Source organism: Hydra viridissima, unplaced genomic scaffold (genome assembly GCF_058129835.1).
Source record: "Hydra viridissima isolate aposymbiotic clone 2 unplaced genomic scaffold, HvirCarnegie_v1 scaffold_8, whole genome shotgun sequence".
Classification (NCBI taxonomy): Eukaryota; Metazoa; Cnidaria; class Hydrozoa; order Anthoathecata; family Hydridae; genus Hydra; species Hydra viridissima.
Window position 1 is genome coordinate 2,713,584 of NW_028324307.1, and position 25,739 is coordinate 2,739,322.

The following is a 25,739-nucleotide window of genomic DNA, read 5'->3' on the forward strand; positions in this document are numbered from 1 at the left end:
TCAGTAAGTTTGATCTGATAAAAATAGAAACTATTTAAAAGTGATTTATGCAGCTTTTCCATGATTTATGCAAAGTTTCTCTGAACAGCGTTTTTAGAAAGAACGAGCTGTTGAACTCTGTTAATTCAATCGACTCCATCAGGCCTGCTGTTGCGAAATGTAAAAACTTGTATAAAAAGTAATAGCTGCATAATTGGACCGATGCAGGTGGAATAAATTTATTGAAAGTGATAAATAAAACTATAAAACGTTTCTTTTGAATTCATAGAAAAGTTTTAGCGCGAACATTTAGATATTACTTATTAATCACTTGCTTCCATAGTAACTAGACAAAAAAAGTTTGCTCAGCTTGTTTTTTTTTTTGTTGTTGTTGTTGTTGTTTCTTTTTAATGGCAGGTTTCTAATGATGAGCTGAGCAAAAAAAAATCCTCTGTTTACTAAAATTTTATGAAGTTTAAAAAACTAATTAAAAATATTTTACATAAAAATTTATGTTAAAAACTAAAAGCTATGTGTCACTTGACGTCAGATGTGTTCTGTTTGCGTTTTGGTCTCTATTTATGTCTTATGGAATAATACGGGATTAGGTTACAAAAAAAGAACGGGTGTACACTTTTAGTGCGCACAAAAAAACTAAGAGTTAGGGGAGGGGATTAAAAATATCGGTGAAAGAAATGGTTAGATGAACTCTAAAAGACCTTAGATACCGTTATAATTCATTATCTGTTGACTTAAGCCAAAGAAATCGAAAATTCTACTAAATAAATCCATCATATCTTGTTTCTCAAAATGCTGATGTTAAAGATTCATTGTTCCCACGCTTTACTTTGAGCTGCTCTGTGGAGGTTTTTACTGGGGCTGAGAATGCTTTTATTAACTTTTCTTTTGTTCGTTCCCCATTTCCTTTTAAAGAGTCGTCGGAGTTGTAAATAGAAGTACTCTCTGAACCTGTGCCATAATGCTCTTTGTGAAGCAGGTTACCTTTTGCTGGAGCACGATCTTGAACCAGCTCACTAATATTTTCTCGCGAAATCTTAGGCCTGACAGCCATATTTCTTTGGGATGGTGTACTCTGTTCATTAAGAAGATGAATGCGGTTTACTTTTGGTGGTGTTCGACCAAAAAGTAGTTTTGAATCAACTTTCCTGTCTTGGATGTGAAAGTTAAAATAATCTCTAAATGTCTTCCAGACGTGTTCACACGTCTTCAAATCTTCAAAATGGTATTTATGTTTGCTTTTCTCGTTATCCCTCACAATTCGAAACCATAGAGTCTTATTAATCCAACCTATATTCCAGATTTCCAACCAACTAAAAATGTCTAACTTGGTTTCATTTTGATAGATACCGATTCCTAAGGGACCCAAAGTAAATAAAAGTTCACGGAGATTTGGTTGAGCATCAGAGCGAACAGGATATATTTCCTGATTGTAATATGTAGTTTGAAGTGCCATCTCCATAAATTTTATTTCAGAAGTTGGTGCGTTAAGTCCTTTCAATCCTTTGTATATCTAAAGAAATACATCAAAGTATTGCTTTTTGGTATTGAGTTCTGCAATAGAATTAATAAAGTCTTTCATAAACCGTTAATACAACGAAATACTACTCGGCAATAATAATAGCAAAGGAAAAAATGGCTTAAAGTTATTATGAAGGTGCAAATACAATTTACCTTGAGAATGTTCTGCTGCATATATGTTGAGTTTCCCAGGACGTTTGTAAAGAAGTTAAGGTATTTCGTTTCCCCATTAAAATCTCCTATAAGGAAATCAATTTTTTTGTCTTACACTTAATAAATATTCTTGAAATTAACCAATCGAAACTTAGTTAAGTATATTTTATAAAAATTTTTACTGATGTTTGTAATTTTAAAAAGTTAGTTGTTCAAAATTTTCTATATCTACAGACAACTTTTTAGTTAAAATTTTAAACCTTTTTATAAATGCAATGATTTTTTTAAAGAGAAAAAATATAAAAATAGATGTACAACACCTCCTTCTGCTTGCAGAACGTAGGCCAGCATTTTTGATCTTTCTTCTTCAGAACTAATCACCCTTCCATTTTTGACCTCTCTCCTTAGCTGTAAATAAATCATATACAAAGTGATATCTTCTTCTATTAACATTAGGTCGCTGGGGAAGTACCTCACTCCAAAATAAAGTTGATAAGGTGGATCTATCATCTTTACAATTTGCGCCCAAACACTGGTTTTGTTTTTTAACCATATTTTTTTGTCCGTGTTTAAATCAAACAAATAAATACCAAAGTAGTCTTTTTCAATTATGTTCAGCATCTCGAATATGCTATCAAGGATTTTAATTGTTTTAGTATTTTTGAAGATTGATTTGGCAAGATCAGACCCATCCAACAGTTCGATTTGTAGCGATTTATAACTCATTTCGACAATCTAAAGAAACTCAACTCAGTGGGACTTACTTTTTTATGTTGGTAAATCAAAGTTTTCGATAGTATCAATGTGTGTGAATAATTTATCGTTTAACTAACTGCATACGTGACAACGTTGAAAAGTGTTTCATTTGATTTGAGTTATCGTGAATGATCGATTTATGACCATTGTTGTTTTAGCAACAACAAGCATGTTAAATAATTTTCAGTTGGGTTTAAAGTTAGATTATTCTTAGATACGTTTTTCCATAGCATTAATGTAATTTTGATGGGTTGCAAATTTCGATAATAGATTTGAAAATGTTTTTTGGCAAAGTTGTCTCTCAAACTTTTATTTTCAGTTTGTTTCTTAAACACAAGTACTTTTAAATTGAGCTAAATATTCTTGTTTGTTTTGCTTAATGATAATATTCAACTCAATTAGGCTAATTTGAATATCTGCTCGACATCCAGGGTACTGACAATCATCGTTTAAATTTTCGTGTTTAAAGTGTATACATTTGACACTGTTAACTCTCAAAATGATTTTTTTTCCCGTATCTGCTCACCAACTCAGCAAAAAAAATAGATCAATATATATTTTTTGGGCTTGGTTTGATCCGAAGACGTTCGCTAGATAAGACATCCACACATATTCTTTAAATTTTTCTATCCTTAGTAGCAACTAAAAATCATCTAAGATTGATATGCGTTAAACTTGCTTTAAATATTTTATAAGAAAATATTATTTTGGACGAAATGTCACGATATTTAAGAATATAAAGGCTTTTTTATTAAAGAACTCTCTGAGATGCTTAAAAGAAAAGCAGTAAAATTCGTAATTCCATATTATTAATTTTTGTTTTTGATACCAGTTGTTATAATGAACACATTTGATACTATCCCCTTAAAACTGATTACCGAAAGGTTTGGTTTATAGACTTTCTTTGATATCCGTGCTTTATGCTACTAAATTGACAGAAATCGGTTAAATGTTACTAATTAAAATCATTCGGGGTATGTATTTGCTAGGATGACGTATATAGTGAGTTCTGAATCGCTTGCTTATGCATTAGATTTTAATGCATGAAAAAATTTGTTCTTCCTAATAATGGCAACTGTATAATAAACGTTGGAAATTTCCTAAGGGGAAAAATAATATAGTTTTAAAAAAAGGAAACATCTGGCTGCAAACGATGACACAGAAGACAAACAAACAAAAAAAATCAAAATCACAAAATGTTGCATGTTTAATATGTCAACAAAAATTTTTTTTGGACAAACTTTAAAGATGTCGAGGAAATAAAAAATGGAAAAAAAAATTAAAAAAAATAAAAAGATAAAAAACGATTGACAATAAATCTAGACAGCTGAATCGTCGATTTCACCAAGAACCCCGTTTCTTTCTTCTCGTTTTAGCCCCAACGCTGTTTCCATAGTCACTTCAGAACTTGTTTCACTAAATTCTTTGCCTGTATTTGAGGCTAAAAGATCGTTAATAGAAAACGAAGTCTTTGTAACTCCTTTGTGAAGTCGTGGAGAAGATTCATTGTTTATGTTTATGTGGTGGATGACGTCATCGGCTGAATGATCGATGTGCAACGAAATTTCACTGTCTTTATACTGATCAGTACAACCGTTCGTCAAAGTTTCTGATTGAACTTTTAATTCAGTCGATTTGTCGATGCACATTGGTGCACCGATTTTGTCATCATGATTTGTCCTTTCTATGGAGTCTTCTTCTAATTTGATTAATTGTTTAGTTGAATATGGTTCTAATTTTTCATGGACTTTCGAAATGCTGCTTGTAAAACTATTTTCTTCAAAAGAATTATGACCATCAACATGTGGAGTTTTTTGTGCTAAACTATGTTCAGATACTTTGCGTAACTGTTTATTTTCTTGCTCTAATTTTTGATTTAGAGTTTTTGCATCTTTTAGCTGTTGTTGCAATGCACAAATAGTTGCTTGCATACCTTCCATGTCTTCATCTAACTGGATCACGAACTCATTCATCTCTTTTTTAGACAAAGCAGAAATTTAAAATTACTTAAGTCAACTTTTTAAAGTTACACAGATATTTTGTTAATGCAGGAATTGAAAATTGTCAAATACACAAATAACTTGTATAACTTACCATCCTGACTGGCTTTTAACTCTTCACTGTATTTCTTTTGTAGAGATAACTCAGCTTCCAGTTGTGCAATTCGACCTTGCGATAATTGCTTTCCAAGTTCTTGATTTTCTTGAATTAACATGCGACATTTTGCCATTAGCTTCTTACCAGTGACACTAAGAAAAAGCATAGAAAACTCCTTGAACTAGAAGAAAGTAAAACGTCTTCTTGAAGCTATAAATCTCACAACGGAAAAATTGTTAAGAGACAAAAGTAAAATCTATCAATATCTGGCTGTTGCTCCATTAAAAAAAAGGTTAAAAAGTAGAAATCATTGTTTGATCAATCATTTAACGTGATGCTACTATCTCAGTAAACTCATGATTTTTCTGTCAAAAGAGCTGGATGTATAACCATTTAGTATCTACAATATTGTTCTGTATGGACAACGTTATCGAAGATATGATATCGCAGATTACGTAACTCACTCAAGTTTAAATAATTATTAAACCATAATTCATGCTCCTCATTTGTAAATGGTAAATTGATCTATGTAACAGTATTGTCTCATAAACTTGCTTTAATAAGCAGGAAGTTACAGAAAAACAACAATCAATATTATATTAAAACTATTAACGCTTTGATAAGCCACTGTCTTCATTAATATAGGAATTTTAGGCGGTTAGGATCTTGCAGTGGTTACAATATAACTATTTTAAGAGTAAACACCAAATCAACGAATTTGAATAAGGTTGTCATCATTGGATTGATTAATCGTATTGGTCAAACAATCAGATCGATGTTGGTAAGTCTGATGCATTTAAGGAACCAACACCAGTGTTCTGGAGTTGCTAATGTCTCTTTTCAGTTTCTTTTTATGTACCAATTCTTCAATATTCATAAATATGTTAATCACAATTTTAATGTCTTGTAGTCATTGACAAACATAAAAATGATAAACTTCATATGGTCAAATATAAATAACTTCTGCACAAAGACATAATAAATTGTCATGGTCCGAAAAATATCAGAACAACTTTTGCCTTGAAAAGTGAAAAATAACATAACGCAAATTTAAAAAGAACTGAAGAAAACAACCACCAAACTTTTTGAACTTATTTAAGAGAACTTTTGTTTTTTTCTAATTAGAAGTTCTTTTAAAAAAAGTTATAGTTCTTTACATAACTAGGTATTTCCTAAAGCACAAAATACCAAAGAGTCTTATAAAACCCTACTTAAATTGTGATAAGAGACTCTTTTAGACCAGAACTCTTCTTAATGATGAGTTTTTCCATGTCTATCAAGAGTTGCATTCTACCAAATTAATATTTAATAATTTAATCTGTGACGAACAGCATGTCCATTCACCCTGTTCAAGTTCTTGATTGCCAATACACAGCGAAATCCATGAAATAAATTGTTTTGATGATTGTTTTTGTTTTAATATTTTACCTGTCGGGCGTGAACTTCCACGCATTTAAATCATTTTGTGCTTGCTCAAGTCTATCTTTAGTTTCCGTTAGTTCAGTTTTCATTTTTTCAAAAAGTAAATTCACAGCTGGATCAATAAGCAAACTCTGCAACTGATTCATAGATGGAGTCTGTGCTTGCTTTAATTCTTGATTTTGAGCCTTAAAACCAGAGAATAAGTTGCATTCATACAAAATAAAACAAAATAATTGTAAAAAGTATTTGCTCATAACCAAAGTTTTAAAAAGTAAACATACCACTAACTCTTGCATTTCCTGCTCTTTACTTGCCAGTCGCATAACAAGAACATTTTCTCTTCGTGATGACTCTTGTTGCTGAAGTTTTAACTTTTGGTCAAGGGGTTTAGATGAATCTTCTAAAAAGACAAATAATTACTAATTTAACTTGTTTTTTCAAGAAACTTAACAATACCTAAAAAACTGTAAAATTGAAATCATTTTTTAAGGAAAAATAAAAGTTTTTATAAATATACCTAACTGTTGTTCCAAGTTCTTCACATATATCTGTAAATCATCCCACCTTTAAAAAAATCATTAATAGCAAATATTTAATATGATATGCTGTTTAAGTGATGATTATTTTAGCAATTAGCAGGATTATTAGCTTACCTATTTATTAACTCTTCTTTTGTTAATGTTTCTTTATCTTCAAGAGTAAGTGTTACTTTAGAAGGAGCTGACAGAGGAGGTGGAGGAGGAGGTGAAGCAAAAGGCTCCATAATAGTTGGTTCTTTCATTAAAAAACTTTTTTACTTAACATGTAACTATATCTAATTATTCCAGAATTCTGTAAATTCATCCACATATTATATATATATATATATATATATATATATATATATATATATATATATATATATATATATATATATATGTATGTATGTATGTATGTATGTATGTGTGTGTATGTATGTATGTATGTATGTATATGTATGTATGTACGTATATATATACATACATATACATATAAGTATGTTAAGTTGATTAAGTTAACTTGGTAAAGTATATCTTATGCAAAATCATATGAACTAATTACATTAGCTAATGTATAAAGCTGATAAAATAACAAAATAATTTTTTTCTGTTTTACATAGGCATTTTAATAACTGATCTTATAGTTCAAAAAGTTTACAAGTTAAAGAAATTAGTTTTTTTTACACTATTATAAGATTTTACACTATTACAAACCTATTTGCAGGCATCAGTTATTTAAAGTTAGTTACCTATTTGTTTAGAATTCTGGAAAAAATGTTTTATTATGAATAACAAAGACTGCAAATTTTTCTGTTATTATCGGAGAAATTTAAATAAACAATTTGAAGCATTTGTTTTCCAATACATCTTATAGGAAAAGTTTTGTTATAAAACTTAAAAACTTGTATCTCATTGATTAGACAAAACACGCGCCTTCGTTTCAGAAAACCATTATTTTGAATAAGATAAGATTCTTTTTGGTGCATTGTGGGATTTTTTTTTCTTTAAAACATGCCGTGCGTAAGCTGAGGTAAAAAAATCAAGGGTGGTTTATCTAATATAGTTTTATATTCAATGGTTAACCTGTAAAATACAGTACTTACTTTTTGTGCTCTGAAACAAAATTTAAAAAGAAATTGATATATGGTAAGTAATAAAAAAAGAAGTAGTCATATCAGTAAAAAAAATAATGAAAGATTTTAAAACTAAATTATTTTGAAAATAATCGCGTGCACAGCGTAGCATGAAACGTTTCATAATTTTTTACGGTTGCGAAATCCAGTACAGGTGGATGAACCCCAAAAAGGAAGGCATTTCAAAAACCATACAGCCAGAAAATGTAGAAATAAAAGAAGAGAAATTTCTATAAACACGAGAAATAAAGAAGTTTATTTCTATAGACACGAGGTTAGGACTCATTGGAAATGCCTTAAATCGACACATTGGTTATTGAGAAAAAAACTTCAGAAAGATAATAATTTACTTAGGGTATCTTTGGTATACCAACCCGCCTTGATTTATTAATCGATCTTTTGTTGCCTTTTTTTCCCATAATCTTGTAAGCATTAACACAAATTCTTCTCTTTTATTGAGTTGAGTTCTGTAAGATTAGATGCTTTCTCCCTTATCAATTCTTGATGGATGTTTTTATTGAGTTGATCCAACAGTTGCGTCGCTCTTATGGTGTTTGGAGCAGAAATGGAGGTAAATTTGTTTTAATCAGTTTTATGAATGTAATAAAAGACTCCTTTCCATTATTTGTCAAGATTTTGCAGTGAGATTTTTCTTTGCAATAGATTATTTTCCCGTCCGAGCGTCACCTTCTAGTTCCTTAATCTTTTGATAGGAAATGGCCAGTTTTCAATGTTGTTTAACTCCTAACACCAAACAATTGCTTTTTCAAACTTTTGATTTTCCATTTGGGGACTTTTGTGCAATAGCAGCTTTTGTAGATGGATTACTCCTTGAAGTGCGCTCAATATATCTCTCAATACAAGTTTTACTTTCATGTTTTTTTACTGATATAAAAATCTTTTAAAGGTTTTCGTCCATTTCCCAAACAACTATGTTCAGTTTTTTTATGGTCAACAAATAGAAATTATTTTAGAGTACTATTCTGTAAACATTTTATTCATTTTTTAAAAATTGTTTTTAATACTTTCAAAAGACCCACGTGGATGACAGAATTCTGAGAAATCCAGCAAGAAGGGTATTTTGTCATGGAGTATGTCCTGTTTTATCAAACCAGAACTAAAGATTGAGTAAGCAAATATCTAGTTCTCCTTCTTATCAAAGAAGCACTGGAATTTTTTAAGTCGTATAAGTTGGGATCGGGTGTGTGCAAATAAGTCTTGAGAGGGATCTCAGGTCATTTATAGAGCTTAGTGTGGTAATCATCCACCATTTGCGATGGTTACTCACAATATAAAGTGCACACATCAATGACTGAAGACATACACTGGAGTTCACCAGGGCTAAAGATTAGCTTTTTAGGATATGAACAACAACAGACGAAATCCAAATTCAGAAATTAAAAAGCAATCTTTGAAGAAAGCATTTTTCCTATATTTTATCGTGCGTGCTGCCATTGATGAAAAATGCTTATTTAAATATATATACATGAAGACATGACTTCTGGAAATTGCTGAAAACTTTCCGTTTTTGTAGAGTTTCCTGTTTTTATACGATGTTGGTGGTGATGGTAGGGAGCAATTTGTTGAATTTATCAGCCTGGTTATCAGATTGATTATTTCAATCAAGTAGCACCCACTCCTTTTATAAACCAAGTGACAACACTGAGAACGTGAATAAGGTAAGCTGATCTTTAAATGGCCCTGTCTGAGAGAAAAAACTGAGACCTAATTGATTTATTTGTCATAATTCATATTATGTTCATATAATTTCATGGTATAGGTTTTTCAGTTTTTTTTAGCACTAAATCTTGTTTTACTCAACTAATTTCAGTTAGACTAAAAAGTTAGTCGACTAATTTTAGTTACGCTAAAAAGTTAGTCGGCTAAATTTAGTTAAACTAAAAGGTTAGTCGACTAATTATGGTTACCTGAAATGTTAGTCGACTAATTTTAGTTAATCATATTTATAATACACATAAATATATGCTTAATTGTATCTTATATGACGTAAGAAAAAAAGAAAGAATGTTAATATAATTCGTATATAAGAATTTCTTTCGATTTTTTATATTATTATTATCATTATTTTTCATGGAGATTTATAAAAACTCTCGGCTTCCAAACAAAAGTTTTTTAAGAAGGTAACCTCGCGATGTCTTATAAGGGTCTGCGTCTCCGAATCGTTTTCTCGAAATGAACCGGAACAAGCATAACGAGACGAGAAATGTCCCGGAAAAAATTGACGAATAAACTGTCCCGGAATAAAGTTAAAAACCGGGACAACAAATTTTCTTTAGGAATTTAAAAATTGCACTCCGGATATCATTGTCTCGTCTCGTCTCGAATAAAAAAATAACGAGACGCAGATGCTTAATGTCTTATTTAGCTACCGTTTTTTAAACTCTTTTATTTGAAACAAGGTTTTATAAAGCAGGGTGAACGGAAAAATGCGTCACAAGTTTAAATAACCACGATTAAAACAAGTTTTATTTTTGGTTGAATGGGGTATTAGTTACACTAAAAAGTTAGTCGATAAAATTTAGTTACGGTTTTTTTAGTTACGTTAGTTACAATTTTTAGTTTTGGTCACAACACTACAAAGCATTATGGGATGTCTTGCGGGACCAAATAATCTTAATAAAACGCAGCTTTATAAAATATATCAACTTTTGCATTTATCAAACTTTAATATACTTTTGTAATGATATAAATAGATATGTTTGTAAACAGCTTTTGCATGTTTACAAACATATCTATTTATATCATTATTTATATCAATCATTTTAATCACATATTATAACTATTCGTTTCTTATTATTTAAATATGTATTTAAATACTAATTAATTATTATTTAAATATATATTTAAATACTAATTAATTATTATTTAAATATATATTTAAATACTAATTAAATAGCTGATACTGAGGGGAAAAAAACCTTTTTTTGAGAAATGTTTTTTTAGAAAAACAACCTAAAAATAAAATTAAGCTTGGATAATACGACTAACTTTTTTTTTACATGTCTTGTTTGGTGGTGTTATATCTCAATTATAAAACCTTATAAAATAAAATATTCTCATATAAACAAAATTTCAAATTAGACTTTCTTTCAAATGAAAGGCATGATCAGCATGTTAGTTACAAAGATATGTAAAACTCCAATCCATTTTTATTTTTTCAATAATTCGTTGTATAATATTTCTTTTAGTAAATTTTTCATTTGTTATAAAAACAGTTTCCATTTCGTGAAGCAAGTTTTGTAAAAAAAGAATCAGCATTAAATTACTTTCACTTGGCGTCAAAAACTTGAATACATTTTTGACAAATTTGAACTTTCTTTATCAAATAATCAGCAATTGATTTCAAAACCTCTTTAACTGAGTGTGAGAAAACTAAATCACTTGAAACATTTGGTACAGAAGGTTCTAATTTTTTTTAATAATGCAGATGGCTGTTTGAAAATCACTTGCTCATTTGTAGAGATTCGGTTCTCAAATACTATGTTGATAATTAAGTCAATTGTAAATGTAAATGAGAAATCTGACTCTGGGAGACAATTACTTATAGAACTAGATTGTTCTATTGAAAGGAGTACTAACACATTTTGATAAGCTCATTTGAATTGCATTACTGTTGGTCTACCATTCCAACCTCCTTTTCTTTGTATTAATGCAAAAATATTCTCTACACAGTCCTAATTAAACTGAGCTGTGCAAACATAATAGAAATCCTCATAAAGTAATTCTTTTTTAAGACAAATAACATTAGAAAAAGTAACATCTAAACCCCAATGGCTGGATATACCTTTTTGACTGTGAGCTTTGATCACAAACAAGACATCTTACAGCTAAACCTGTTGTATTTAAATGAATCATAGCATTATGTAATATCCTAGCTAAATTGGCTGAACACATGGAATTACTACAAAAATAAGCAATTGGTTGTTTCCATTTTGTTGATAACCCGCGGACCAACAATAAAAGAACTTGGGTCACTAGTTTGCCATTAGATTGAATTCCAAAGACCTTGTCACTCTTTTTGTCAAAACCAAGATGCTGCTTTAAAGATACTTCATTAAAAACAAGGCTACAGTTCCGTTCCAATTTTGTCATGGTGTCTACTCTCATTTTTAGTAAAGCCATAACCTTTTGGAAAATCCAGGTTCTAGGCTCCCAAAAGATTTTTCAAGAAACATTAAAAATGTGCTTCTAGCGGTAATAAAAAAACTCTTCTAATCATTTTGAAAGCTTGTGGACTGCGATACATAATCCTCAAAGCTAAAAGTTTAACTTTAACAGTCCAACGTTTTCTTTTTTTAACACGGTTATTCATACGTAACCGACTTTCAAAGAATTGCAGTTGTGCGTTTGTTAAAAAAATTTTTTTTTTAGATAAATTGATGTGTTCTATTGAACCATCACGCTTTTTAAAGACTTTTCGCTTTAACTTTAAGTTCTCTAACTTTTTTTCAAGTCGAGAAATCTTTACTTGAGATAACAAATACTTATTTCTAAATGAGGTTTTGACAGCAACGTTACGTCACTTGTACGAATAGTTTCAACTTCATTGTTGACCTCTTTTTTTTTTTGGGTATTTTATCTTGTAAATGGAGTTTGATTCTTGATTGCCTTCTCTTTAAATTTAAGAAAGATGACTAGGAAAATTAAAAATTATTGTTACAGCAGTTACCAGTGCTCTTTTACCACCGTTATTGGCAAGATTGTATTGGGAAGAATCAAAATGCTCACTGCAAATAAAGTGTAATTACGATTAAGTTCTTCGTAAGATTTTCTATCGAGATCTTGACGAAGACAATTACGAACCCAAAGTTTGCATCTAAAATATAAAACCTAATTAATTTGGTGGAGTTCTCTGCATCATATTATGAATATTTTAATTTCAAAGTATTTTAAGTTAGACAGTGTTTTATAATTTTATTTAAAATTTGGATATTATTTATATCCAAATATAAAGATAAATTTGATGTGAGATGTGATTACTTACCTATTTTGGTCCTTTGCGTTAATTACTTACCTATTTTGGTCCTTTGGAAATCTAAAAAAAGAAATATTATTTCCAACATTCTTTCCACGCTTGTTTACACAATTGATGGCTGAACAAAAGGCTGGCATATTTAATATTGTAAGTGTATCTACAAAATTATTTTACATATATAAAGTAAACAACAGTATTTCATAGAAGATTATGTTTAGAATATGGTCCCGCAAGACATCCCATAATCCAATGTATAGACAATTACACTTAAATATATGGACTTTAAGCCGAGTTGGCAGGAATTGGTCTCGGTGACACCAATAACGAGGTCAATAGTCGGCTGATATTTAGTACTCATTTCCAATTTTTTCTTCAAAGGTTTTGTGTAAACAAATTATTTTACTCACTTAAAAATTCTTACGAAAACATTTATTTTAAAGCGCCTTACCTTTTACTTTGCAACTTTACATGTATGATCATAATAAATACGACGCGGCGCCTCTTATTAGGTACTGGATCTATATGTTAGCTCGAATTTAATCATAAATGCCAACAACTTCTACACGTTCATACTATATGTTAAAATGGATTTATCTTAAAAGTCATGCTATTTTCTGACCAAGTATAATTTATGCTTCGTAAAACAATCGACTAAAACAGACCTAAAAAAATTAATCTGATATTTGCTTTGCTTCGCTACGAAAATCTGTGAATCATAATTGGTCCACGTGCCCTTACAGTAACAATGTACTTTTTTTACAATGAATCTGAGTTTGAAAACTAGGGAAAAATACGATAAAAACTAGGGTATTGCTGAAAATTTGAGAAACGATAAAACCCTAAGTGAAATAAAAAAATATTTAAAGATGATAAATATTAATAAATTATAATATTAACTAAAAATGTTGCTTACAAAAAAATAAAAATAAAAATAAAATAAAAAAATTTTAAAATTAAGAATTAAATAAAAAAAGATATAAAAGTAGAATCAGAGATCACAGCTCATAAAAGAGCAGAATCTTCATGTTGGACGGTGAGAAGCATATTTCTAAACTTATCAATCAAAGTAAGCAGCTTCGATCTCGGGACATTTTCGTAGTACATTATATCTTCTAAGTGATGCTCTCCTCGGAAATACTTAGACATATTTAGAAAAAATAACAAGTCCTCCTTATCAACAGTATCAGCTATTTTTAAGAAACATCTTTTCTCGGCAACTGAAAAATTACTAAATATATTTATTTCATTCTTTTTCAAGTATCGCTTCGATTTTTCGATCAATTCTTTGTTTTTTTTATCAGCGGGAGTATAATCTTCATCTGCTGGCATAATAATAACATAAGTATGCAGCTGCTTAAGGAATCCATGTTTAAGCATCCATGTTACTATTTGTACTTGCTCAACTTGAGGATGATTGCGAAGAAGATTGCGATAATCTTCGAGTGAAGTGGGAAAAGAAAAGATAGCAAGAATATTATGTAGCGAATGTTCTGGAAAAGCTTTCATGAATTCATCAGCTGCTTTGCTATCTTTAGCAGTCGGCGCATCTTCAGAAAGGACATAAACATTACTTTCAGCAAGAGGATAAATTACAGTACACTTACCCCAATAGACTAAATGGGCAACGACTTGGAATATTTGCGGAAGAGAGATATCAGCGTCCTGACATAATGTTTGAAAATTCTTCACATGACTTGAATGTTTTATGAGACGTTTTAGAACAGGAGATGCGTCCGTAGGAAGGAGAGATAAAAGATTATCGCGACTACTTTCGTCCAGAAGCAACAATGTATGATAAGGTTTTACCCCTTGCAGATATTGAATGAATTTCATCTCCTTAATCATGGTCTTTTTCCTACTATGAATTATATGCGGGAGAGAGTAACTTAAGTTAAGCCAGTCATTTACCTTTACGTTAAGGACACCACTGTTGCACATGCAATCAAAGACTTCAGTCAAGGCTCTCGCTAACTCACTCTCTTTTAAGACTGATTCGAAAGGATTAATTTCAACCTCAGATAGTTTTTCAGAGCAATCCCTTTGCGCTATCATTATTTCACGCTGAGTACTAAAATAACGACACCTGTAAAGAGAAACCAACTGTTAGAATAACTTAGACATCAATTGTTGTAGTAACTAAAATACCATAACATTAACTGTTTTTTTTTTCAATTTATTTAATCGAGTTTTATTTACTTCCATTTCAAGACAAAACTAAAAACCAAACCGAATAAAGTTGCATTTAAAGATAAAACTCATTTAGCACTTACCTTTTTTCCTCGTGTCTCAATGTTTTCCCAATCATCCTGGATATATTCTGGTAATGTTTGACAATAAAATCGTCTGTGTTCGAATGAAGAGCGAAGACCACATGAATGGTTTTAATTGTTACGTCCTCATTCAGTAAATGTTCATCGACAACTAAACAATCTTCAAACGCACCATCTTCCGAACCTGACATTAACACCGGATACCCAACGAGCTTCAACTTGTCAATTTTAACTTCAAAGTTAGTTTCGAAAATTTTCGGAACAAGAAGTGTGGCGAGTAAAGCATCACTGAAACCGTATAGTTCTCCATTTTGAAGGAAATGGGTTTGCGACGGTGTTGCACGAGGATTTATCACTCTAACGTAGGGGCTTTTAAAAGAACTTTCCATACTGTTTTTGTGCGTTTGAATATGTTCACAACACGGGTCATTAAAGGGATGTCTGTATAACAACCGTTCCCCTCTGCTTCCTGACGTCACTAATATGATGCTTATTGGCGCGTTTTCATTCATGGCTTAAAACATAAAAAGCATATAAAAGCTGCACAAGAGTCACTTAAAAGTTGCACAAAAAAAGCATAAAAAGCGACACAGCAGCGATAAAATACGAGGAGTTTCGGCGATTTTAAGATGAGCAAAATCAACAACTTACGAATATTTTCACGAGTTTCTTCTCGTTCAAATAAAGATAACATTTTAACGGTATTTAAAAAAAAACACGTTGACTCGAAGATATAAGTAAACGAAAAAAGCAATTTAAAAACTCCATCTTCATACTAAATAATCCGCAGAAACAAAGGCTTATATTATTTGAACAGCAGATAAACAAAAAGGTCTTGTTAATAGTATGATCAACTTAAGCTAACAAGTTTTTGGTAAACTCAAAAAAATGGTTTACAAAAGGTAACCATTAATCAGATTAACAGACACGCTTTTATTTAAATTGTTGCAAATAAAATCTCTTTGGGTTAAACTTTTCGTATTTAACAATAAATAATTAAATAATTATTTAAACTTTTTAAATATTTTCAAAAATAAAGGATTTTGGTTTATAATTAAATTATTTCTTTTTTAATTAAAAAAAAATTTACAATGAATATCTAATGATATTTTTTTAAACACCAATAAAATATTTTCAAATACTCAAGGAGGAACGATCCATCATTTTATCTCATTATACATCTCTTCAAAAGCAGGTTTTCTAAAAAATTTAAAAATTCAGAGGATTTCCAATAAAACAAACCTTTTTTTTACAAATTATTGATAAGGTGAAATTTTTAGAATTGTCTGATTTTTAAGATTCTACAAAGATATTAAAGCGAGGAAAAGATGTAAAGTTTCTTTCGCTCACTCTCACTCGCAGAGATGTTAGAGGAGATATGGAGAAGACTAAGGAAATACTTTGGAAAGTGTTTTATTTACATTTTTTAGGCAGTCTGAGAATTTGTTAAAAAAGCAAAAAGTAATTTAAAATTTTAAACCCTTCTTAAGTAACGGTTTTTTTTATGACAGGAAACCAAACAGACAAGTTTAAAAAGTGGCAAGTAATCCAAAAGACAAGTTTAAAAAATTTTTAAGGATAAAATCTTTAAAATCAGAAAAAAAAAATATATATTTTTTTTAAAGAAGAAAACTTAATGAGAATTTTTTTTACCTTTGAAATAAAATGTCGTCTTCATTTCCATTTTGAGCAGAGAAGGACGAGCCCCACAATGAAGCATCTAAAACCATAACACAGGAAAAAGGAAGAAAAAAATAACACAAATAAAAAACGAAGAAAAAATAACACAAATAAAAAAACGAAGAAAAAATAACACAAATAAAAAACGAAGAAAAATAACAAACAAAAATAACCTTTAATAGCTTTCGGTGATGGTGAGTAAATGAAAGCCATTGTAAATATGTAAATGTTAAATAAACCATAAGAAGTGAGAAATTCTGTAGGTATATGCTGTTGTTAAAGAGTGTTGATAACACAAAAACAAAAACAAAAACAGTTGACCGGAGAAATAATATATCATCACGGTTTTGAAATAAAGAAGTCCAACGGAACTTTAGTAACAAAACTTACTTAAAAGAAAACTCATTTTGTTTAGAAAAAATAGGTTAAAAAAAAGTTTCTCCATGTTACTAGTTATTTAATTTAACGGCTATATTTCTTTGTCATCTTTAATTCGGTATCAAAATTTCAAAACGTTAAAACGAGAAAAGTATTAGAGCACTCTCTCATTTGCACTTTTCATACAAAAAAAGTTTTTTTATGAAAAGATATAATTGTGGTAATTAAAAGTGATATTCATAACAAAGTTGTTTTGAAACATGACTAAACCAAACCGAAGAAACAACAATGATAGTCTAAAACAAAGTTAAAATATATAAACATCTTTTGTTTTGATAAACAGCTTAAATTCCCACTATACCTATTACTAAGTGACCCTTACTAAGGTTATTAACTTTAAAATATCAGGCCGAAGTAAACAAAAAACACCACATACCCAATCAACACAACCAAAGACATTAATATTGTAAGAAACCTCAACCGAATATCTAAGAAAAAAAAAAAAAAAAAATGAAATCGAAAATTTGAAGATGGCGAACTTTTATTTATCTAAGTGAGAAGAAAAAAACTTGTTTTCCACACTAAAAAACATCCATTGCAAAAAAAAAAAAAAAAATCAATTAAAAAAAAAATACACTCATACCAAAAAATGGAATACTTCTGAACTCTCGGAAAGCTTTTGCAACAAGTATTATGAGATAAATGATGTAGATTACGATGACAATAAAGAAAAACACCTTTAAAAATTAAATTAATTTAAATTAGCCATTTCAAAAAATCAACTCATGTTACTGTGTAGAAATATAATAGTAATTAATTTATTCTATGCTCTAAGTTTCTACATTCAATATGGAAACTCAAAATTAGAATTCAAAATGACAATATTCACCAAGAAATGTTTCATTTCCACTTTGAATGAAGGGTCCAACAACTCATTGTACCTATGGTTAAAGAAGAAAATAGTTCAAGATTTGAAAAAGAAATTGATTCATATTACAAGAGTACAATTTTTTTTTATCTTTTGTAAGACTATTGAAAAAAGCAATTTAAAATCACCTTTGCCAGCTGAGAAGAGTGCAATTTGTGGCCCATATTATTCCAATTAAAATAACTTTTGGTAAGTAAAAAGGAATGAAATGACGTTCGGCCTAAATCAGTTTAAAGTAAAGTGATAAGTGCTATCATGGAGATGCTAGTTTTCTATTTGTAACCAACTGATAACGCACCCAGTTTGCATTATCAAGCTCTCATTCTAACATGGTAGCACAACTGTCATTTGTTAAGAAAAATATTAAATTTTATTTCAAAAATTTAGCAGCAAATATAACTTTTCTCTTACTTGTCCAATACCATGGAAAGCACACAACCAAAACATCAACAATGCAGCAAGAAAAGAGGCTTGAAACACAATATCAAAAACACTTGGTACCCAACTTTCAATGAGAAAATTAAGAGGGAACAATGGATCTTAAAAATAAGTAAACAGCAATTTACAAAATCATTCAACACATGTGAGTATAAAATAACGTTATGTCAGACAAGAAAACTTAAAAATAAAAGTTATAGAAAATAATTTTTTTTAACCATTGTATAAAAGCAAAAGAGGAAGAAGAGCTGACAACCATCTTTGCTCAATACACCAATCACGAACTGGAAATCTTCTAAGGCTGTGCATGAACAAGCACTATAGCATAGTTAAAAAGGAAAAAAGTATAGTATATATTGTTGAAGATATATAAAGTAAAATATATAATACTAAATGCTAAATGTGTGTTTCTATATATATACATTAGGGCAGGGCAAAAAGTACAAAATGATAACACTCAGTTACCTGATATATTTATCAATGGTCCATGCTAAACTTAAAGTTGTACCAAAAAACAAATACTCATATAAATGATTTCTAGAAACTTTGTTTTCAAAAAGTTTGAAAAACTCAATATATTATCAAGTTAGAGCTGATTTAATTGCTATTCAAAATTGTTAACCAAAAATCTGAGGAAAAAAAAAAGAATCAATTCACAAAATATTTTAACAATAAAAAAACACATCTGTAACAGTACTATAGTGTAACCTTTTTAACTTGATGCAGAAAACTAATATTATTATATAAGTTTTAGTAATTAGCAAATCTGATCTTCATTTCTTCATTTGAATGATAACAGCATGACATAAGCCATCTCTATAAACTTTGCCACACGCTGTTAAAAAATCTTGAATATTTCTCTTGCAAATGACAAAGACAGTAAAGTTGAATTAATTGTACATTACTAGCAAGAGTTTACAATGTGATGTTTTTCAGAAGCAAAGGTGAAATAAATTTGACCTTTTCCATGAATACCATATTTATGTACAACTCATATGTAAAGTTCATTTTAACACTGTTCTTATCAAAGAAATAAATTCTTTCATTTGAGCAAGAATTTTGAGCTAGTAAAATGTCGGTCAACAAGATATTCTTAGGATGGAAAATATAGTTGTTGTTTTGGAGCATTAGAGCAACAACAACTTGATCAGTTTTGTCAAGTTTCTGATCAATTAAAACATAAAATAGAAGTTCTTAGCATGTGACTTAGCATGAAGCAAAAATGGTGCATAAAACTTTAGAATAAACTTTACAATATATTGCAGGCTATTGGAAGGATATTCTAGCTAAGCATACAGGCTCAACAATTGTTTGGCTTAAATTAGTCATCATGCAAGATTAATTGCGCCAGGTTGAACACTCTGCAGGTAGGAGATATGATTATCACAACCATATCTAATAAGGAGACATACTTTATGTAGGTAAAACTGATTTTCACTTAATTCATTTATCAAAATGACTTCAAGATCAACAACACTACCTGAAACTTCAATGATCAGTTTCTGCTTTGGATGAAATTTCACCATGCCTCCTAAATGTGCTACTGCAGTATTTTGACCATTAACTTAGAAAAGTTCTGGGTATAGATTTCTATTTTGTAGACTTTTTGTAGAACTGAATTCAGTCATTATTTTTCTCTTCTATACCCTCAATGTAGTTCCCAACAATATCTTTATCATTTGAGCTATCTACTATTTCCAAATCTTCAATGCATTTACCCATTTTTCTTCATCTTCCAGTTTCATATTTCTTAGCTCTTTTTTTTTTCCTTCAGTTTTTTTTAGTTAACCTGACATAATTGGATCAATCTTCCCAATAACAATTTTTTTAGAACTCTTCTAATCCACCAACAAATCCCACCTATTGTAGAAATATTACAACAAATAAGGCATTAACAATCTGTTCTTGTAACAATTCCAGCATTGATACACTAAAGTGAACAAATATTAAACAGACTGCAGTAACTGGACTTTACGATGTCTTAGATGTTCTCCTTGAATCCAGGTGTTTTTGTAGATAATAAACCTTAGATAATAAACGTTAACCAGCTCAATAAACCTTTTTACATTTTTACCATGCTGTCAAATGCAATAATAGGTATATTAGTAGCTTTACATATTTTAATCAATTCAGTCCTACAGTTTTAGAAATGCCATTAACAACCTAATAATAGCACATTTTTTGTAAATTCCTTTGGAAAACAAATCATTGAGTGTCAACTTTTACTACTTGAACACGAGGTAACAGTTAAACTATGTTCTGCAAAAGAAATGAAATCAATTTAATGATTGTTTAAAGGTTAATATCACTAGAAATCATTGGATAATGGATACTATCATGCATGTGAGAGGAGAACTAGAAAAACATAGTTATAATTACGTTGTAATGTAAAAAATATATTCATTTTCTACACAGTAATGATGAGTTTTTACTTGACTCTTTGTAATAATATTAATGAAATTCATATTCCATATTATTCATTTCTACTAAGTTATACTATAGGCCGGGTGAATAAAAATGAGCAATAGCTTTTACTCAGTAATTGGTCAGCTTTACGTGAATAAAAACTTCAACAACTTTTCTTTAGTTTTTATTCACGTAAAACTGAGCAATTACTGAGTAAATTGCTTACCTTTACGCTAATAAAAGTATGAGGAAAACTGCTTAAGTTTCTTATTCACGTAAAGCTGACCAATTACTGAGTAAAAGCAATTGCTCATTTTTATTCACCCGGCCTTATGTATAACTTATTTTTATATGTTGTGACCATTAGACATGATACAGAATACTAAAATCCATATTTTAATTGATCACTAGATTATCTAGTTAAGGTAACTGTAGCATGCCCATATATATATATATATATATATATATATATATATATATATATATATATATATATATATATATATATATATATATATATATATATATATATATATATATATGATAATATAATAAATATGTATAAAAATATATATGTTTGCATGTATATAATGTAATGTAATGTATGAATATTAATGTTGCTAATTATAAATACTCACAGTTACAGTAAAAGACAAAACAAGAAAGACAAATCGAAACCATATTTGTATCTGTGTAAACTGGTCTTCAAAATACTTGAACTAGAAATAGAAGATTATTTCCATCTCATACATTTTATTTCGTTATATAGATTCACAAAAAAAAAAGCATTTTTAAGGAACTATGAAATCTCAGTCCTTTTTTCACTTTGTATTAGACTATTTGAGTTGTACATAAAAAATATTAGTTAAATTAAACGAAAAATCATTACATACAGTAAAGATTACATTCCGAACTTTTACACCTCTGGGTAAATGAAGTCCATAAAAGAAGATTTTTGCAGAGTATGATGGGTAATCCAGAGAACCAAGGTGAAAAATAACAATGGAATCACATGACTACAGTTTAATGAAACAAAAAAATGTACTGTTTTTAAAAATATTATAAAATTTATTTATAAATTATAAACTGATCAACTATAGATTGTAAAAAAAAAATTCTTCCATTATTTTAAATCTAAAATTACATTTCTTTTTTATAACTCACATTCATATCACAAGTTAAGAGATTTGTTCTATTTTGAAAAACATGTGAAATAGACTTGTAGCTTGTATCTTTTGTGCTGCCCATAAGTTGAACAGAGATGTTGAGTTTTCGCTCAATCTTGTATTCTGAAAGTATCATGAGAGGCATGAAGAAACATAAATGATTGCAAAGCATTTTTTACACCTTTTTTAATTTTCATTATGAGAATTTTAGATTTTTACTATTCCAAATAATATAACAGCATCTTAAATTTTTTTAACTTTATTACTTGCCAGCATTATAAAAAAAAAAAAAAAGTTTGACAGATTGGATAAAGAAGGCACCATCAACAAAAAAGCATTTATACTTAAATAAAAAATCACTTTTTATCAGTTCGTTAAAATGTTTGAAATAAACTGTGACAAAACATACTACTATTCAGTGGTAGGCCAGTCAACTGGAATTGGCAAAATAACCACAACTCTTGATTAAAATGTGTTAACATTCCAGTATTCAAAACAAATGGTCCAGTCTAAGTAAATAAATACTGTTAAAAAGCACAAAAAAGATTACTTTGAAAAATTTCCTTTTAAAGCAAATCTATTTACAAGAACTTACCATAAAGTTTTTAGTTGGTGTTCCCAGATCCTTAGCTGTCTTAGCATTATTGACAATGGCCGTAGGTCCCAATATACCAATAACAAAAGTTACTAAGAAAGCTGCAATAAACCCAATGAAAACCAACACAAAACGATATTTAGTCAAAGAATACAAGCGCATCTGGACAGGTCTGAAAAGTTTAGTTTGTAAAGAAACATAAAGAGTTTTAAAAAGAAGACAAAAGATTAAACAAAACTCTTAAAAGGTAATTTTTTCACTACTTTTTAAAATAGACTTTAAATCACAGAATAAGTGTAAGTACTTACGAATCAATTTCTTTGTAGCCCCCCATGCCACCTGGCAGGTGTTCTAACAACTAACTGCTTTTATTCTATATTCTAGAAATTATTATCAATTTATCTACAAAAACACTGGTACTTATGTTACTACTGTTATTTATGAGCAAATGTTAAAGCATAAAAACTCTTATTATGATAATTTACTCATACAAGATAAATCCTTCATTTGAACGTTAACAGATTGCTAATAAAGGAACTTCTTTATAGTTAGTTATCTAATAATTATGGGTAGTAAATTGTTATATTTGATGATTTATACATAATTATAAAATAGAGAAAATATAAAATGGAGTAAATAGAGTAAAGTTAATCATCAAATGGAGCAAATATCATCAAATGGCTATCAATTTTCTTTTTCAGTAAAAACTTTTTTAAGGTATCAAATAACATTATAACACAATATTTTGAGCTATAATTAGCATAACGAATCTACTTTTGAGCTATAACTAGCAATAAACATCTACTTTTGAGCTGTAATTAGTAATAAACATCTTCTTTAATCGCTGGATTTGCTTTAAGCAGACTTTGAAAAGAAAAACTGACAATAATATAAATCACAATTGTATAAATAAATATAATGTAATAACACAATAAAAATAACTATAATAATCAGATACCAAAAAAATAAATAATAATAATAATAGTAATAATAATAATAGTAATAATAATATAGATCACATTCCATGGCATTTTATTAGGTACTGAATGGCACTATGATCTATTACTTTCCATTAAATCTAAATTTAATCTCCTGTATTTTAATAAATAAAAGCCATAAATATTTTGCAGATTAGCAACTTTTTTTACCTTGTATATTTATATACTTGGAAATATTTTTAAAATTTATCTAAAATCGTTAGCTTAACTTTTTATAAATGCAGTAAAAATTCACAAACAACTCCTAAAAAAGCATAAATATATCTATAAAACATTTTCTTGTAAATTTGAAACTATGCTTAACTTGCGCAAATAAACCAAACTTAATTAAATAAAGAAAAAGTTATCAGAGATTTCATCTAAATGATTTACTCTTCTGCCATGATTAATGTCACAAGAGCAGACCAGCCTGTAAATGGATAACATCCTTGGCCCATTCCACTAATGTCATCATATTGTTCCCAAATATATCCAGTCCTTTTGTACTGCGCATACAAATTGTGTACTAAATTTTGCCTTAACTCTTGATAGATTTGCTTGGATAATACCATATATGGACCATATGTGGTTGAATAATATTGAAGAGCTTTTACAGCCAGATAGTTTATATTTATCCATATAGGGCCTCTCCAATAAGGCTTATCATGCTCAGTATTCCTTTTATTGTACATCGAAGAAGACTTTGACAAAGATCGCAAACCAAAGGAAGTCCATAATTTTTTTGGATTATATATATCATCTAGGATAATTTTTAGTTTAGGAGATGTGGGTTCAAGGATTTTCAATAAAAATGGAAAAATACTAACATACCCAAATTCATCAACAAACTTAAGAGTAGGCTCATTGCTAACAACACGCAAAAGCTTTCTTTGTTGATGAGGTTGTTGTCCAACTATCAACCAATCAAGTTTAGTATACTTAGTATGATTTCCATAGTCAGCATAGGAATTTAAGCCTTCTGACCAATGCAATTTATCCAGGAGCTTGTTATCTTTTAAAAAAACTTCAGTCTCACGAAATTTTTTGGAGTCTGTTCCAATGATATCAGCAATATCAGCAAGTACACCAGCTGCTATAGCTATCCAACAGCGAAGATCAATATGCCGTTCATCATAGGAGGGGTGAGAAGCTCGTGGATAATCATCTAAACCAGAAGTCAGAGTTTTCGGATTAAGTTCATGCTGAACTTTTGTATCGCGGCCACGCCAACGATATGTTCCAACAACTTTTCCAGTCTGTGTATTATTATACCACTTGAACCAAGCATTTAGTCGAGGGAAAATATTGTGAAGAAATTTATTTAACATGGGAGAAATATCATGCTTCTCATGATTAATAAGTGCCTGCAGAGTAAGAAAAAATGTTGGAGGATTTGCATTTTCATGATGTTGAACAACAAACTCATCAGGCACCTTTCTTCTTGCTTCAACTCCCAGAATCTGTTCCCGGGGTATCCACCCATGATAATTTATCAAATTTAACCAATGAGAAAGCACTTCCTGTGTAATGAGAGGATCCCATCGTTGAATTAACAAATGATGAAAACCTTCATCCCACAAAAAGCCTCGAGGAAAAAAGGAACGAGATGGCACTGCAGTTAGTAGCTCTGCTTTCCAATATTCATAAGGCTCCTTTGAGTTACTTGTTTTTATCAGAGAGTTTCCATAGAAATATCCAATCCCACCAATCATATTACTCAGTGCAGCTTTTGCAAAAGAGACTTCTTCCTTTGAATAACCTTTACCACTTAAATTGAAAGTTTCTTCAAACTTTTGGTCATAATTCTGCTTTTTTACCTTTAAGTGTTTCAAAAACAGGTTTCCAGATAGAGACAACTCCCTCTTTAGATGACTACCAGATTCAAACACAATTTCAACAGCAAATGGTAGCTCAAACGTCACTTGATGAACAAAGAAATTAGGATTTTTTCCCTCACTGTTTGTGACATCTCCAGGCAAACCAATTAATTGCTGATTCGACTTCTTAATATAATTTAAATGCTTCATAACAGCTTGCTTTGCATCATATATATCACTCTCATGAGATGCAAGATAACTGCGCAACTTTATTATACCTTCTTTTGAGAAAAATTTAATCTTGAATGAACCAAGCACTGAAGTTTCACCGTGTATTTCTATTAACTGTCCTTCTGAGATTAAATGTGAAAGTTCTTCATTCCCTTCATTTGTCACAACAAACATCACAGATACAACTTGCTTTGATTGCTAAGAAAAAAAAAAAACATCTTACTGTCAACAAAGTTTTATGATATCTTTTAACAAGAAAA

At 29.7% G+C, this 25,739-nt stretch overlaps 5 protein-coding genes across 5 annotated transcripts in view; all 5 read right to left on the reverse strand.

The window, feature by feature from the left end:
• Window positions 1–433: 433 nt before the first annotated feature.
• On the reverse strand, window positions 434–2,639 carry LOC145187029 (FERM domain-containing protein 5-like). Its single transcript, XM_080063333.2, has 3 exons — window positions 1,992–2,639; window positions 1,672–1,757; window positions 434–1,510 (listed from the first exon to the last, which is right to left on the reverse strand). Exons 1-3 carry the CDS (start codon window positions 2,395–2,397, stop codon window positions 785–787), a joined length of 1,218 nt encoding a protein of 405 aa, XP_079919459.2. The 5' UTR covers window positions 2,398–2,639; the 3' UTR covers window positions 434–784.
• A 977-nt stretch (window positions 2,640–3,616) lies between these two features.
• On the reverse strand, window positions 3,617–6,798 carry LOC145186299 (pre-mRNA-splicing regulator WTAP-like). The gene is made up of 6 exons (XM_090096005.1): window positions 6,600–6,798; window positions 6,464–6,510; window positions 6,228–6,346; window positions 5,953–6,131; window positions 4,522–4,676; window positions 3,617–4,402 (listed from the first exon to the last, which is right to left on the reverse strand). The coding sequence occupies exons 1-6, from the start codon at window positions 6,725–6,727 to the stop codon at window positions 3,747–3,749; spliced, it is 1,284 nt and encodes a 427-aa protein (XP_089952131.1). The 5' UTR covers window positions 6,728–6,798; the 3' UTR covers window positions 3,617–3,746.
• Window positions 6,799–13,479: 6,681 nt separating this feature from the next.
• On the reverse strand, window positions 13,480–15,685 carry LOC145186746 (GATOR1 complex protein NPRL3-like). The gene is made up of 3 exons (XM_080062981.2): window positions 15,515–15,685; window positions 14,864–15,377; window positions 13,480–14,676 (listed from the first exon to the last, which is right to left on the reverse strand). The coding sequence occupies exons 1-3, from the start codon at window positions 15,555–15,557 to the stop codon at window positions 13,596–13,598; spliced, it is 1,638 nt and encodes a 545-aa protein (XP_079919107.2). The 5' UTR covers window positions 15,558–15,685; the 3' UTR covers window positions 13,480–13,595.
• A 212-nt stretch (window positions 15,686–15,897) lies between these two features.
• On the reverse strand, window positions 15,898–22,890 carry LOC145186747 (transmembrane protein 181-like). The gene is made up of 16 exons (XM_090094899.1): window positions 22,763–22,890; window positions 22,455–22,626; window positions 22,269–22,368; window positions 21,858–21,982; window positions 21,587–21,709; window positions 21,332–21,412; window positions 18,506–18,605; window positions 18,261–18,388; window positions 17,978–18,069; window positions 17,811–17,862; window positions 17,565–17,658; window positions 17,358–17,409; window positions 17,135–17,217; window positions 16,717–16,806; window positions 16,517–16,583; window positions 15,898–16,063 (listed from the first exon to the last, which is right to left on the reverse strand). Exons 1-16 carry the CDS (start codon window positions 22,786–22,788, stop codon window positions 16,024–16,026), a joined length of 1,425 nt encoding a protein of 474 aa, XP_089951025.1. The 5' UTR covers window positions 22,789–22,890; the 3' UTR covers window positions 15,898–16,023.
• A 686-nt stretch (window positions 22,891–23,576) lies between these two features.
• LOC145186651 (mannosyl-oligosaccharide glucosidase-like) overlaps window positions 23,577–25,739 on the reverse strand; it is a 405,622-nt gene continuing 403,459 nt past the window's right edge. The window contains exon 5 of the mRNA XM_090094894.1: window positions 23,577–25,677. Coding sequence (XP_089951020.1) covers window positions 23,821–25,677 — 1,857 coding nt within the window. The 3' untranslated portion in view covers window positions 23,577–23,820. The remainder of the gene's footprint in view (window positions 25,678–25,739) is intronic.